The sequence below is a fragment of the Podarcis bocagei genome (assembly GCF_964188305.1).
Source record: "Podarcis bocagei genome assembly, chromosome: 2".
NCBI lineage: Eukaryota > Metazoa > Chordata > Lepidosauria > Squamata > Lacertidae > Podarcis > Podarcis bocagei.
Genome location: NC_138126.1, coordinates 35,689,037 through 35,705,563, shown reverse-complemented (window position 1 = coordinate 35,705,563; position 16,527 = coordinate 35,689,037). Strand labels below are relative to the sequence as shown.

Below are 16,527 nucleotides of genomic sequence, written 5' to 3'. Positions count from 1 at the left end.
TTATCTTCCATCATCACAATTGTTTCCTTGTGTACAGCTTGGTTTTAGTTTCAGGTTCAAATAGCAAATTCAGAAATGTAACTCTGGCTGTCAAGTAAGAGTCTGGGTGGCTTCAAATGTTACAGGAAGCGTCGCCGGTGCCAAACGCCGAATGGACTCTCACATCTGGTCAGCAGCCCTTTCTGATTGCAGAGATACGCTTGCAAACATGCAGGCACAAGTTTCCAGGAGATTTTGGAGTGAATTTCCGGAGCTCCTGCAACCATGAGAGGAGGAGGAGGACGTAACACAAAAACACTGGAACCTTTCTTTTTTTTTAAAAAAAGTGTCTTTTTATTAAAGATTTCTTGGTTTACAAAAGTGTGTGCAAAGTTACATTTTATACAGAAAAGGGGGGAAGAGGTGGAGGGGGCCATGGTGGGTGGGGGTGGGATCGGGTGGCAATGTTTCTGTTTTACTTATTGTACGTGTGGGGTTTTGTGTCAGCGTTGCTTGTGCAGGTTCTCTTTACTATTCACTTGTGTTCCTTTGGTGGTGAGAGAGGCTGGGGTTGGCCTAGGGCATGGGTTGGCAAACTAAGGCCTGCGGACCAGATCAGGCCCAACTGCCTTCTGGATCCAGCCCAGCGCCTCCTCCCCCCTTCCTCTTGGCTTCCCCCTGCCCTGCCTAGAGGAGGAAGGGGGCTGGGCTTTGTTGAGCTGCAGTTGGCCGAGTGCAGTTTTAAGCAGTCCCTCTCCAGAGCCAGGCCTTTCGCACCGCTCATCGCCCCTTCGCCGCCACCAGCCCCTGCCGCTCTCAAGACACAGGTAATCAGCCACCGGGGCTCGTGCTGCTCTTCCATCACCCCCCCCCAAATTCAGTCTGGCCCCCACAAGGTCTGAGGGACAGTGGACCGGCCCCCCTGCTGAAAAAGTTTGCGGACCCCTGGCCTAGGGTGTGGCTGTTTGTTTGTGATTGGCTGTGGTGTACTCTGTTTTCATGCGTGAGTGGGGTGGGTGGGTGTTTTTTAATCAGGTTAGCCATATTGATTTGTATGCTGTTGGTGGATTCCTGTCTTGTTGGGCTGTGTACGTGATAAAAAGGAGCCATACCGGGGTGAAGGTGTCTTCTTCCATTTGACCCTGTGTCAGTTTCAGTTTATTGGTTAGTTTTTCTAATATGACTGTTTCCCATACTATTTGGTCCCATTGGTCCACGCTTACCCCCACTGGAACCTTTCTGACTTGCATCCTACTTATTTGATTCCCTCTTGATGCCTCAAGAGTAGTCATTTGTTCACTCCAATCCTCACTCTGCCAACAACTCAGCTCTCAAAATTACTACTTGTTCGCTCCACAGATTAGCTACCCATCGTTTACTCATGAATAACAAGATGTGACAAATGACTGAGCAGCTGAGATATAACCGTCCCTGTAATGGGGGCAACATGTAAGTGGGCAAGACGGGAAGAAAGAACAGATGCATTGTACAAAAAAGAGAATGTGGGAACTCTTAAGAAACTATCCCTAAAACAAAGTGAATGTAAACCGAAGGCCTCAGTGTTCAGAAGACAGGGTTTCTAATATGCCCAGGATAGCTACTTCTTCCATGGCTTTCTATCACACTTCCCCCCTCCCTCATATCCTCTCTGTTACCTCTGTGCTACTTACAAAGGCTTCCTCCTGCTCCACACCACCATTTCCCCCCAAATTCAAAATTACGTGGAAATGCAAAGAGCGATCATGCTCTTTGGAACTATGTTATGCAAAACAACGTCATCCATCTGCACAATTTATTCTCAACACAGAATCATGGCTCCCTTGGTGCAAGGATATAAAGAGTCCAGCAACTAGGGTACTTCATTTGTAAGCGGAATGGATCCCCCCTTCTCCCCCCCCAAACTAAAATGAAGTCTGCATGCAATAGCTGCTGCTCTGTATTGCAACATAAATCTTCTCGCGCCTTAAGGGACACAAGCGTTTGGTACCTGACTGGTTCAAGAACGCAATATATTTCATTAATTGCTGAAAAGTCCACGGGCTTTTGTCTTAATTAAAGCTCAATTTCTTGCAGTGGATAAATAATGGCACACTACACTTATGCAAATAGTATTTACTTTCCAGCCAATTAGTACAAAACCCGCTGAATTATTAAAGTGCATAATTGGCTGCTTGCATGGATTGTGCTCCTTCCCCTTTCTTATGGCACTGCTTTTTGCCTACTTCTCCTATGCTTACTCTTAATTGCATCATTAAATCATGCTGTACACAGAAAATGAAAGCTTTGATATAGCTCGCCCCTGCGTGCTACAATCGAAGCAGGTAGAAAACTCCAGCTGTTCATTACCTTGATGTTACGATGTTAAGAGTGTTTTCGTGCCACCAATGTAGCCCTTAAGCATGGACACTAACGCTATGCATAGCCTTGAATAATCAAAAGTGGCATCCCAGCACAATGAACTCCTGGAAAATACTACTTTTTGTTTTGAGTCCTGGGAAAGAAAAACCCGCACTGATCTCAATAGGCTGCATCAGAGAAGAAAGGTTTAAATCATTTACATTAATTTTTAGGACCCACCTTTTTTCTGTAATTTTAAGTTACCTTAAAACGTTTTTGTGTACTGCTGTGTTTTAATTGTTGTAACTCATCCTAGGACCTTAGAGTATAAGGTTGGTAATAAAATGTAATAAATAATAACTTTCCCCTTTCCACCTGCTGTGATTCTGAAAATTACCTGCACTCCCACGCCCACTGATGCTATTTGCTTTTTTATTTTTAAGGGACTTAACATAGTGTTTAGTTTGGTCCAGTCTGGAATAAAATAACTATGTGCATCACAGAGAAACTACCCCTGGCATCTTTCCAGAGTGGAAATGTGCTTCCTTCTGCTCCTGAAGTACTAGAAGGTGGAAAGGGGGTTTCTTGTCTTCCTGGCCACAGGTTCTTTGGGTCTGGTGCCACAGAGCTGGCATTGGAGCCAACTTCAGCCCTGATGGCTTGCCAGGGCTGGGAGTTGTAGAGCTTTGCTTCCTTTTAAACAACTAATGCAGAAAGCAGTGGGACTCTTACTAGCAGTACAGTGGTACCTCTGGTTACGTACTTAATTCGTTCCGGAGGTCCGTTCTTAACCTGAAACTGTTCTTAACCTGAAGCACCACTTTAGCTAATGGGGCCTCCTGCTGCTGCCGCGCCGCCAGAGCACGATTTCTGTTCTCATCCTGAAGCAAAGTTCTTAACCTGAAGCACTATTTCTGGGTTAGCGGAGTCTGTAACCTGAAACGTATGTAACCCGAGGTACCACTGTACATGTGAAAAGGATCTAGCTTCAGGAGTCAACAGGTGATAAGCCTGGTGGACCACAAGATTAACATGAGTCCACAGTGTGATGCAGCAGGGGGGCAAGCCAATGCTATTCTAGGCTGCACCAACTGAAGTTTAGTGTCTAGATCAAAGGAAGTCAAAGTACCACTCTATTCTGCCTTGGTCAGACCACACATGGAATACCGTGTCCAATTCTGGGCACCACAATTTAAGGAGGATATTGGCAAGCTGGAATGTATGCAGAGCAGGGCATCTAAGATGATCAGGGGTCTGGAAACCAAGCCTTATGAGGAACGGTTGAGGGAACTGGGTATGTTTAGGCTGGAAAAAAGGAGACTGAGAGGAAATATGACAGCCACCTTTAAATATCTCAAGGGCTGTCACATAGAATGGGGAACAAACTTTGTTTTCTCCTGCTCTGGAGGGTAGAGCTTGGACCAATGGCTTCAAGTTACAAGAAAGGAGATTCCAAGTAAACAACAGGAAGAACTTTATGATGGTAAGAGCTGTTCGACAGTTGAACAGACTCCCTTGGGAGGTTGTGGACTCTCCTTCCTTGGAAGTTTTTCAGCAGAAGTTGGATGGCCATATGTCATGAATGCTTTAGCTGAGATTCCTGCAATGCTGGGGATTGGACTATTTGACTCTTGGGGGTCCCTTCCATCTCTACAATTCCATGACTCTATGATTCTTTGATTCTAGCAAGGAAAAATCAATTCACGATGCAACAATGCACCGAAAGGCAGAAATTACAGAATACAAGGAATACTGCATAATGTGAAACCCGACAAATGCCCGCACAGCTGCAAACAGTGCAGCTTTCCGTGAAGCACGAAGCAACCAACACTCCACCAGGCTTGCCATTTCTCCTAAAACAGAAGAAGATGGGTTGTAGAAGATAAAGGGAAGTGGGATGGATGGGAGAGAAGCTGTAAGGAACTGACTTGTAACAGAGGGAGGGTACAGATACTGGGAGTGCTGGAGAGAAAAACCAGAGGGTGGCGGACAGGGGCAGAGAGAGGATGATCTGGAGAGATAATGGGAGAGAGAAGATAAAGACAAAGCTGTTCCACCCACAAAGCTGCCTTTGTCAGCCTCAACAAAGCAGCCTTTCTTGGCACTCCATGTTTCTTGTGTCAGGGCTGAGTGGGCTGGAGGGGGATTCCCTGGAATTCACCCTCAGAGGACTTCACAGGGCAACGCGCAAGCTCTCCACCGCCTCATTTATTTTTGCAAGGCAAGCTTTGGTGCTAAGCCAGGGAAGATCAGAAAAGGTTGCTAAAATTAGGTTCTAAGAACTGTTATGGGTTTAATTTATGCCCCCCCCCCAATGATTTCTGGTATAGCTAGCTTGACTGAGGTGTGGCAAAACTGAGAACAACTGAAAATGAACTTAACCAGGGGATGAGTAATCGCCCTCTTTTGTACCGGCAGGTAAAACACATTTGCTGACTTTTAAGACACTGTGAAATCAGTTCCCACCACACGTGACAATACATCGATCAGAAGCCTGGCTAGCTATATGAAGCCGAAACGCAGCAGTTACAAAATACCACAACAAATAGCCACAGCTCCCAACTCTGCCGTCCACAAAAGATGTAGCACAAGCAGCCAATGCTGCTCTGCATATCTCATAAGAAACAAAACTAATCCACTTCACCAAACCAGAACACACACACAAAAATACTAAGGGCTCCCCTCAGCAACTACAAAACACAGTAACAACTTTGAAATTTAACATGCAATTGCCACAGACTAGACGTATTCTAACACAGTGGTGGCCAAACCTGGCCCTCCAGCTGTTTTGGGACTACAATTCCCATCATCCCTGGTCCTGTTAGCTAGGGATGATGGGAATTGGTAGTCCAAAAACAGCTGGACGGCCAAGTTTGGCCACCACTGCTAACACAACAAACAGTATTTAATGGCCACAGCACACACACGTCACAAATAGCATCTTCAAGGGCAAATACAATAGCACTTAGGGGAGTGATTTAAGGCAGGAAACCAAGTATAGGCCTCTGATTGAGGGCATGGCATTGGATTAGGCCAGGCATAGGCAAACTCGGCCTTCCTGATGTTTTTTCGGACTACAATTCCCATCATCCCTGACCATTGGTCCTGTTAGCTAGGGATGATGGGAGTTGTAGTCTCAAAACATCTGGAGGGCCGAGTTTGCCTATGCCTGGATTAGGCCCCCTGGTCAGATTTGGTTTCAAAATAAAAGTGAAAAGGCTAAGCACACTTTTTTTGAAAGCACGACTAACAAAGCATGTACAGTGGTACCTCTGGATACGAACGGGATCTGTTCCGGAGCCCCATTCGCATCCTGAAGTGAACGCAACCTGTAATTCACCGTTTCCGTGCACGACGTCATTTTGACCGTCTGCGCATGTGCGAGCGGTGAAACCCAGAAGTAACACGTTCCGTTACTTCCGGGTCACCGTGGAACGCAACCTGAAAAAGCTCAACCTGAAGCAACTTCAACCCGAGGTATGACTGTAGTTTGTCACCAAAACAACAAAGAGTTAAGCAGGAAGTATTGAGACTTGTCCACACCTGAGTTTATTGTGTGTTTGCAGCACTTTGCATTCCAATTTAAATTGCACTGCCCACATGATTTTACCCTCTGAGCAATACCACTCTCAATACTTTCTCCCTTAGGTTTGATACAGAGGATAACCCTTTCGATTGGGGGAAAATTGGGCACCAAACTACTGCATTTCAGGTTGCAAATTATTTGTTTCACTGTTCTGGGGCAGTTGGAGAAAAGGCTAAGACCTGCACAAATCTGGAGGACTCCCTAAGAAGGTTGAATAACGCTTTGCACGCCTCCTTCTGGCAACTCCTGCAGCCAAGCTGGTGCCAAATGTATCGTTCTGCTTTCCTTTGGACCACATCAGAGAGGCTGAGGCGCATGGATCTTCGGTGCATTCTCTTGAGACAGGCGCATGCCAACAAACTTCATTGTATTTTTTTTCATTCACCACTGTGATAATTGCATTATTGCAGAGCAGTATAAAAATCATCATATTGTTTACAGATCAGCTTTACTTTTTTTATAAAAAATGTATAAATGGGCTGTGCTTGCACTATTTCTGGCCTCCTACTTTTTTGCTTGTTTGTTTGATAAATTGATGTTGCCCTCTTCTTCCATCTGGTGTTTGGGAAGCAAAGAACCAGGCAGAAACCTGCAGGTCATAACATCTGTCACACTTTTGACTATTTTAATTAGGCTGAAGCTAAATTAAGAAGGGATATCTTCAGTTTTCTTTTCTCTGTTACCTACCACAAGCCTTTGAGGTTAACACGGGGAATAAACTAAAATGAACATATGAGTTCATTCAGCCGCTTGCTAAATTGGCTTTGACTCAACACCTCAGAAGTAGGACAGAGGTAAGTCCTGTGGAAGAGCTTTCCAAACTGTGTTCTGCGACACGTTAGTGTGTTGGCTACAGTGTGTAGGTGTGTCACGTGAATGTTCCGCGTGCTCTTCCCGAGGCTGGAAAGGGGTTAGTTCACTAAGTAAAACTGAATTACTGTGTCACCAACAAGTATGTCACCAACATGAAAAGTTTAGAAAGCTCTGTTCTATGGAATAACCTCCATTCTCTGCACATCTATGTCTTGTTTCCAAGTAAGTACCCAAAGCATGAGGGAGTTGGTAATTCTCAGATGACTCCGCAGGGCTACTGTGACAGCCTGCGCCAGCGACTGGCTTCCTCTGCTGAGGCACTCCAAGGAGCCTGCACGCCTCCCCCAGCCACCCAGAGCTGCAGGGGAGTGGCCTAGGAAGAGTGTGGGTGGGCTGGCTCCTAGCCAGAGTGGGGAGGAATGTTTTCTGCACCCCACTGGGCCTGTGCCCCTGGTCAACCCGTAGGTACTCCAATGGACACTGGAGACCTGAACTGGGTTAGGTGCTCTCCTTCTGAATAGCATCCCTGTGGGATGAAGACTATGGAAGGGACGCTCTGTGGGAGGGTGGGAGCATCTTATTTTGTAAATACAACTCTGCTTTTCACAAGGCAGCTTCAAACATTAGAAAAAAATACAATACAATACACAATAAAAATGCAATTAATAAGAGGGAGCCAAAAGAAACAGGAGCAACCATCAGCCACAGCGGAAGGAGAATTTAATATTTTGGTTCTGTGTTCATTTTCAGATTTCCGCTCCCCTCACCCCCTTCATATTCCCTGTGGGGAGGGGAAAGAGAAAGACAAGGACAGGTGGTTTGGCCCTTGGTGAGATTTCTGAATAAGCGTGATTAAAACCAGGCTGCTAGTCTCCTTTGGAATGTGAGTTGACATAGCTAGCAAAGAACAGCCTTGGTGGAGAAACTCAGCAAGATTACATAAACAGGAATATTTGGTTATTGTTTTGTGCTCCTTTTATAGCATCCCATAAACAAGAGCCTACACTGGTGTATATTGGGAGAGGAAGTAGAGCAGACAAACCATAAAGTAGTGGGGGGAATAGTGGTTGGGTAAGAATTAAGTTACACAAACGAGGCTTTGAAGAGCATCTTTATTAGGCAGTATCTCCTAAGATACAAACTGGCTGCTAGCCTAATCAACAGACAGCAGTTGTGTGTTAAGCACTTCAAACAACACTGCTTAAAGACCTGGAGGAGCACTTCCTAAGAATATCACTTTGATACTTGGCCACCAAATATGCAACAGGAAGGGCCGTAAAAGCTGTTTCAGCCTCCAGGTGGACCAACCACTGCCAGCAACTCTATGTGATTATTTTCACCTAGTGTGTGCTCTGTGGCAAGAGACCAAGCATGAGGCAATGTTTTTGTTTGCCAGGAGGGTTAGATAAACCACACTCAGTCCTTAAGCACAGCTTGGTTCCTGTCAATCTTGAACTACTCCAGATCCAGACAAAACAGTGCTTATTTGCCAAAAGGCAGCCCTAGAAACCTTTCAGCCGAGCCGTAACCATGTGTACTTGCGATTAAGGGTGACTTGATTCAAGGTGGCTTTATATAACATTCATCTTCTTAAATCTCACTGAAATATTAGGCTGAAGACACATACAGCACAATCCTATGCATGCTTACTTAGAAGCATGCCTCACTGTATCCCTAGGTTAGGTGTACTTAGCATTGCGGTCTTTAATACTTAGGATTGCGGTCTTTAATACCTGTGCAGAACTACATGCACTTGTTCATTCTGTTCTTATTCATTCAATGGGCTCTTGAAGCACCTTTGGCCAAGGCACAGTCTGACCCTCTCCTTTGGTAATCCTCATAGAAGTCTAGCCCAATGGTTGCCATTAATTTGATTCTGAATTGATTTTAGAATGAATTGATTTCAGAATGTATTTCAATTAATTGATTGTGATTTTATGTAAACTGTGTTACTTTTGCTGCTGTTAGCCGCTCTCTGAGCTCGGCTTTGGCTGGGGAGGGCGGGATATAAATAAAATTTTATTACTATTTAATAATAAATAGCTCAATTAATGCAATGAAATCCTATTTAAAATAGGCAATTGACTGTCATTTTTAGTAGCAACAGAATCAACAAGTTTTCAGCAAAATGTACACTAACTTACAGAACTATAAGCACCTCGTCCAGGCCACAAAAGCTCTGCTGAAGACAAAGCTCTTCTACTCCTTTTTGTATTTAAAAAACTCCCTACAAACAAGTTTGCCAGGCACATTCCTCTTGGGAAGGAGTTCCCTATGGAAGACATCAATAAAGGGATAGCCCTGATCTAGCAACCACCAAATGCGTATCTTTTAATATCCCCAACTGCTCCCTAAAGGATTTACCATAAAACTCAGCCCAGCAAACTAAAATTAGCCTGGATGGCCAACGTTCTAAAGAACAGGTCACTGGATAAACAGCTGTGCAAACTCTGGCCATTTATCTCCAGCCTGCAGCAACTGAAACTCATCTAAACAACTGCAAAAGGGAGAAGCCATGGACGCTTCCCGGGACTGTTATACAATACAGTATGCTGTGGCGTCCAAATCGGAGCCAGATGTGAACAATTTTATAGGCAAAGTGCCACGCAAATATATTGCAGAGGGCCACCAAGTACTCGTTCCTTCCAGCACAAAGCCGATTTACTTTGTGTTCTTCAGCTACCCAGAAAAAGATGACAATAAGCCAGTGCAATGGTAGCCAAGAGAGTGAGTCACTACTTTTGCTGCTCCTGAGCCAGCTCTAAAATGAGTTCCAGCCCACATTCAATCAAATTAGCCCTAAATTCTTCCCCACCTGCATTCCTGTTGCTGTCCCTGCTGCTTCACTGACTGCAATCAATGGAAGGGATTCTCTAGGGGTTATCACAGCAATCATTTGATCAGGCTGGATGGCTCAGTTGGTGGAGCATGAGACTCTTCATCCCAGATGGGTGAAAGATTCGTGCACTGCAGGGGATTAGACTAGATGACCCTTGTGGGACCTCCCTACTCTATAATTCGATATTTTAGGTGTATGGTAGGTGGGTGTGGTTTGGGGGAAATGGCCCAACCTGGAACATGTGCTGGGTCTAATTTGGCCGGCATGCCGCAGTTTCCCCACCCATGTCAGAGAAGCTTAGGTTTCAGATCTGTTAAAACTCTTGACTTCCATTAATACATCAGCCTCCCTAGTCTTATATATGCATATTTAACTGATATGAAAACCGTAAATAACTGAAAGGATATATTTCTCTGTGTCCCTCATTAGCATTATTCTCACTTTAATCAATGGATCTGTGGGCAGAATGAGCTACTGCTCCATAAAGATTTGGGCAAAAACTCTCACAGCGCAAGAAGATGGGAGAGTTGGAAAAAATCCGCATCCCTGCTTCTTTATTCTGAGGCTTTCTCCACTGATGAACGGCGCCTGCCAACAAAGACTTCGTAAGAAGCACTTGAAATTTCTGTAAATAAATAACACCCAGATAAAATCAAACTTTGGAACAGTTTGTTTGTATTCATTTATGCGGGGGGACTTGGGAGAGCAGTTCTGTACTCCAACACGCCGGGGGAGGGAGATGCAGCCACGACTCCTGCGCCACGTCTATCCTGCACTCATCCTGAACAGGATGAAAGGAACACCCTGATCTCAACAGAAGCATCCCCAACGTCCGCAGCAAGGCCGCCAATGCACCCAGCAATCATAGCCACTCCAAAAGGCAAAAAGGGAACACCTACTACTCAGTCACAATCAAGCCATGGGGGCACTGTTTAGCAATCTGGAGGCATGAGACAGGGCACAAACAGCCCTTTCTGTCCACTCCTCTCACCTGGCAATCCATATGGTCAACCTCTCCTGCTATTTTGCCTTTCCCTTTGTGCGCTCTCTCTCTCTCTCTCTCTGTCACCAATTCTTCCACCACTCCCAAATGACCACCCCATACAGCACGGCCACCCCACTTGTGCTTGCTGCCCCCTCACAGTAAAACCAGCCTGTGTCAACACAGCATGGAGGGGCCACCAGCCCAGAAATCATCCACCTTGCTATCCACTCCCCCTCTCAGAGGCTAACAGAGCAAAGGTCATACTCGCGAGGAAAAGGGGTCCCTGGCAAGAAAGAAGCAAGGTTGTGTGGCAAAGTCATAGCTTTTATTGGTGGAGGAAATGCCAAGAGAGAAAGGTACACAGGTGTAGGGCTGCCAGCCAATCGCTGCAGTAGGGCTCCTGTGCCTTGGTGTGGTGGCTCTCCAAAGGGCAGATGGTAGCCACGTCCCTCGTGGCTGCAGCGCTATGTTGTGAGCACCTTCACAGGTGTCACACAGCTATCAAAGCTGCCTGGGTGCATCCTGGCCACTAGTGCTGGAAACAAGGTGGGTCTCCCATCCTAGTCTGCACAAAGCAGCGTGTGGGAGAAGGTCCTGTGGAAGGGAAGGCAGAGAGAGGGTAACAATCAAAACAGGCAGGAATAGTAGCAGCCTTCGATGCACAATGGATAAATGCATGGAGGCGAGAGAGAAAATGAAACAAGGGCCCCCTGAGTGCTTATGCGTCAGTCTACAGTGACTGGGGCTGCAGTGGACCCCTGGGAGCATGGCATGACAACAGCTTGCTCTACTCCACCATGCATCTGGGCAGTGATCTTGCAAGGCCAAAATAATGGTGAGTGTTTTGGCTGGCACTGGCTGGAATGGATTGCCTCGCATTCACAGACAGAGAGCTTGCCAGCAGGGAGTGGGGTGGGTGAGCACTTGCCCCATGTAGCAGACGCAGCTCTGAGCTGTTCAGGGGAACGGCGTTGCAGCTGCACAGCTTGGGCGAGAGACAATATTCACACGGAGCAAGGGGCATACGATTGCAGAGGATACGCTTTTTGCAGAACGTTCCCGCCCCCCGCCCCACGTTCCCGCCCCCCGCCCCGCTTCCCTTGCTTACCTGTGTGGGGTGCTCTGTCCCGTCATTCCCAGCTCTGGCAGTGGGACTGTTGGCTGTTGGCGTTCTAGGCAGAGAAGTGTTAGCAATGTGCTCCAGCATCATCTCTAGAGAGAGATGGAGAGATGCTGCTTGGTGCAGTGCTTCCTTTATTTATTACTGGGAGGAGAGGAACACAACCTGAGACAGGAGCCAGCAACAGACCCATCACCACGGTTATCATCTAAGTGCTCCTAACCTGGGGCCAGGCATATATACAAAGGAAAACGGGAAGCTCCCTTGCACTGAGTCAGGCCTATTGTTCCGTCTAGCTCAGTGCCGTCCACACTGACTGGCAGAGGCTCTCCAGGGTTTCAGGCAAGTGTCTCCCCCAGGCCTACTTGGAGATGCCGGGGATTGAACCCCGGACCTTCTGCACACAAAGCAGATGTTCTACCACTGAGCTGTGGCCCTTCCCCTATGCATTGTTTATTTATTTGCTCTGTTATGTATACCCCATCTTTCATTCAAGGGAAGGCACAAGTCTGTCTCTTCCCCGGTTCCACCCACCATGTCTTCACCCTCTTTCTGATGCTACATTGGCACAGTTGCTTTGGCACAGAAGGGTAAGGTGCCATAGTGTTGCTCCAGGGTATTCTCACAGTTCTGCTACTGCTAGGTGTTCTATACCCATCAGCCCCAGCCAGCACAGCTGGGTCACATTCTGTAGGCATAGGGGCCTTTGTGCCATATCCTTGTAGCCTTTTATAGCCAGCATTAACTATCGCACCCTCGCTTATCCATTCACAGGGGAGTTTTTAACCACATTTGCTTCTCATTTGTTTGGTACTGTCCACGATAAACTCAAGAGATATGCTCTGAAGAAAAATGACTTCAGGAGGTGTAGTTGCTAATGGAAGATAATCCTGCCTTAATACACCCATTTGAATTCAGTCCATGATCCACTCCCGGTCACAATAAACATCCCGTGCTCACAATCAGATACAATGCTGGTAAGAAACCAGCCGCTTTAATAGGGTGAAGAATAAGACCTCGGAGAATGGGGCAGTCTTTCATTCAGAACATCTCTGTGAAATCATGAATCAAAGACACACAGGGTTTGTTTGATAGATGAGGTCACACTGAGCTAGAAAAGGGATGGGAGAGCAGCTTCCCAGCTCAGGGACACCACATAGCAATTATCTATACTTTCGTGAATTAAAAAGTTGCTATGTTCCAGCATTTTAGTTTCACCTTTAAAAAAAAAAAGAAAAAGTAGCAAATTACAGTATGTTTTCCAAACTGCAGTTCACACACATTTAATTAAATGTCTGGATTAAAGGTGTTTTATTCAGCTTCCTATTATTCTACCAGCAACATTAAAGCCACACACCTGTCATGACTCCCTCACCTTCACTTTGATGCACTAGACTAGAGCGTGTCTGTGCGATGGGGAGGGGGACAGCATAAATTTAGCTTGTAACCTGCATTTCCCCCTAAAATAGCAACTTGGGGGCTATGTGCATGATTTTCAAGGGGAAATGCTCCCGCTTCTGCTAGAACCACTATCCATATCCAAATGGCCCCCGTCTTTGCTTTATTATTACTATTATTATTATTATTATTAGAGAGGTGACCCCAGTTCTCTAATGACTCATCTACTTGGATTTCATAGATACAGAAAGGTGCATTTAACTTCCAGACATTTTCATCGTGTGGCAGACAATAATGTTTTTGTTTTCCGTTTGAAACAGGCCTGTGTGAAATACTTTAAAAAATCTTTATAGCCCGTGTTCTTGTGTCTAATATTAACATTATCTTCATAAGTCTAGCCATGACTGTTTCAAAAGAAAACCAGGCAAGGAGAATATAATTCCACCCCGCCTAAAGAATCTGTTTAAAATTCTGCCGGAAGCTTATCTTAAAAGAGCCATCAATCGACTCGCCAGGCTCAAGAATGAGAAAATGGAAATGGAAACGCATATAAAACCAATAAAACTAAGGGAAAGAAACTGAACTGGGAAACCTCAATATTTTTTTCTTCCTACAACCCTACCCCAGAAGTTTTTCTGCTCTGGGGAATGGAAATTTGCTGAACTAGTGAACAGACACAAAAGAAGTTCCACTCGGAACTGCAAGCTGATTCACACGTGACATTCAGAAACATGTGTTAGTAGCATTTGTGAAATGAATTGCCAGTGTTTATTTTGGGACAAGTATATACTTGAAGATGCTGCATACCACCCTTCCCAAGTAACAAGTGTACATTCTGCCCACCTGCCCTTATATGAAGATCATGGCTGTGTAGCAAAACCATCAAAAATAAGGCAAACCTAAACAGGGAAAGGCAGAAATATTCTACAAAATGAATTAAAAGTGAGGTTGACTTCAGCTGCTGATCCAGGAAGTCTTTCTGGAAAGGGCTATTTTTCAACATCACTGTTGGCTGAGGCGGCAGATTATTTATCTCTCATTTCAGTAAATGGGTTTATAACTGGATTGCATCTTTAAAAGCCATCATTCCTCCCTTGGCATGTACTATGGTAAGATCCCACAGAACAAAGCATCTTTCACTGTCCTGTGTGGTACCTATAGAGTCATTTCAGCAAAATATACCTAAGCAGTGTGCAGGAAAAGGACTGTGTCCAATCTCTGCACAACACTGCACATGATCATACACATTCAACGCATGGGCAGTCATAGCACATTCAATCAGTACTCCGGTTTTTGGAGTTCAGTCCTTGCATTGACTTTTCAAATTCACCAACCATATACAGTGGTACCTCGGGTTAAGTACTTAATTCGTTCCGGAGGTCCGTTCTTAACCTGAAACTGTTCTTAACCCGAAGCACCACTTTAGCTAATGGGGCCTCCCGCTGCTGGAGTACAATTTTTGTTCTCGTCCTGAAGCAAAGTTCTTAACCCAAGGTACTATTTCTGAGTTAGCGGAGTCTGTAACCTGAAGCGTATGTAACCCGAGGTACCACTGTACTCCATTCACATTAGAATCTGTGTTACTCCTTGCACAAGTGTGCAGCACTATGTGTCAACAGCCTTATCATCGTCTCCCAAAAAGTAGGAGCACCATTCAGACAGCACTACTCTGCTACACCAACCCCAAGGGTCATGGGAAGCAGCCCAGAGAAAACTACAAAACTGGCAGGCACGCAACTGAGCAATGTGAGGTAGGTGTAAAAAAGGATACAATTTGCATTGCCGGGACCAATCGTTGCTCCTTGTAAGTGTCGGTGCATGCTATATATAAAGCGTGTGTGCTTGAGAGAGAGACAGAGACAGACAGAACATCCTTTTCACACCTTTCCTTAGGTACCCAGAAGGCGCATCAGGTCCGCCTGCTAATCTGCGCCCTGAAGAGCAGCCCTTTAGAGCTGTGATCCCGAACATCCTTCCGATTTATATTCCCTTTGCAATCCAAGGAAACTTTCGCGGGTTTCTCAGGATCCGAGGCTGCGAGACCACATGACACTGAAGAACGCCCCCCCCCCCGCCGCATCTTTGCAAACTCCCCATCCCAGCCAAAAAACAGATCGCTAGAGTGTTTCATGACCGACGAGCATGCAGAAGACAATGCAATTACAGTAGTGGAGAAATACATAAAATGCATTGAAAATAATAATGCATATTTTAAAAATGCCTCTTTTTTTGAAGGCTTTACCTCACGTTCGCAAACTTCCCTCGGGCAGCGCCGCGCCTGCCCGTTTTTCTGTGGAGACGTGGCTCCCTCTTGGAAACCTGAGCCTGAGCCGCCGCTGCTGCCGCCGCCGCCGCCTCTTCTTCCTCCTCTCGCTCCGCAGCCTGGACGGGTCGGAAGCGCCCCGGGGCGAAGTCCCCGCCGGGCCCGGAGGAGGAGGAGGCGCGCGCCGGGCGGCTTCCCCCCGCGGCCGCTTTCAAAGGCGGCTCGTCGGCGTCGCTGCCCACGAAGAGGTAGAGCAGCAGCAGGAGCGCCAGGCAGAGCGCCAGGGCCACCACTTTGCAGTAGAGTTTCATTGTGCGCCGGGCGGCGGCGGCAGCAGCCTCAGAGCCTCAGCCGTGCAAAAGGGGAGACGCCGCCTCGCCGCTCGTCGCCATGCCGCCCGCCCGCCCGACGGCAAGCTGCCTCCAGCCTGGACATCTTCTAAAGCGCCTTTCTCGCCGCCCGGGGCATTCCTGGAAGCGCGCGCGCGAAAGCGAGGGAGAGAGAGTTGGCGGCGCGCAGCGCCACACTAAGCCCGGCTGCGATTGCGGCGGCCGAGAGAGGGAAGGGGGTGGGTGGGAGGAGCGAGAGGGTCGCCCCTACCGTAAAGTGCGGAATAGCACCTCTTTCAATAATCCGAAAGGAAAAGCCTCTCCGAATTTGCCGCTTGCTTTCCCCTCCAACATCCCGCAATCGGTGGTTAGTTAGTTAGTTATGCACTGATGAAAACCACAGAAGAAACTGCGTATCTGTTACTGTTTACTATTGGATTCTAATGGGTTATTGAATTTATTATGGCTTTAATTGATATAAATTGTTTGTTTTAAAGTTACTGTGACTTTTTATATTGGGTCTGAGTGTTACTATAAATGTTTTTGTTGCTTTTTGTTGTTGTTATTACTGTTAGTAGTAGTAGTAGTACAGTAGTAGTGTTGGAAACCGCCCAGAGTGGCTAGGGCAGCTCAGCCAGATGGGCGAGGTATAAATAAATTATTATTATTATTATTATTATTATTATTATTATTATTATTATTATTATTATTATTATTATTATTATTGTTAGTTAGTGGCAGAATCGAGATTCAAGAGGACCTTAACAGGTTGGAGAACTGGGCCAAAACCAACAAAAAAGAATTTCAATAGGTTCAAATGTCAGGTTCTACACTTAAACAGGAAGAATGATGGCCGTAGCCAGGATTTTCGTTGGGAG

At 46.2% G+C, this 16,527-nt stretch overlaps 1 protein-coding gene across 1 annotated transcript in view; it reads right to left on the bottom strand.

The window, feature by feature from the left end:
* Positions 1–15,856, bottom strand: part of GXYLT2 (glucoside xylosyltransferase 2) — a 32,206-nt gene extending 16,350 nt beyond the window's left edge. Inside the window, exon 1 of the mRNA XM_081184783.1 lies at positions 15,300–15,856. Within this exon, the coding sequence (XP_081040909.1) occupies positions 15,300–15,631 (332 nt within the window). The 5' untranslated portion in view covers positions 15,632–15,856. The remainder of the gene's footprint in view (positions 1–15,299) is intronic.
* Between the last annotated feature and the right edge of the window lie 671 nt (positions 15,857–16,527).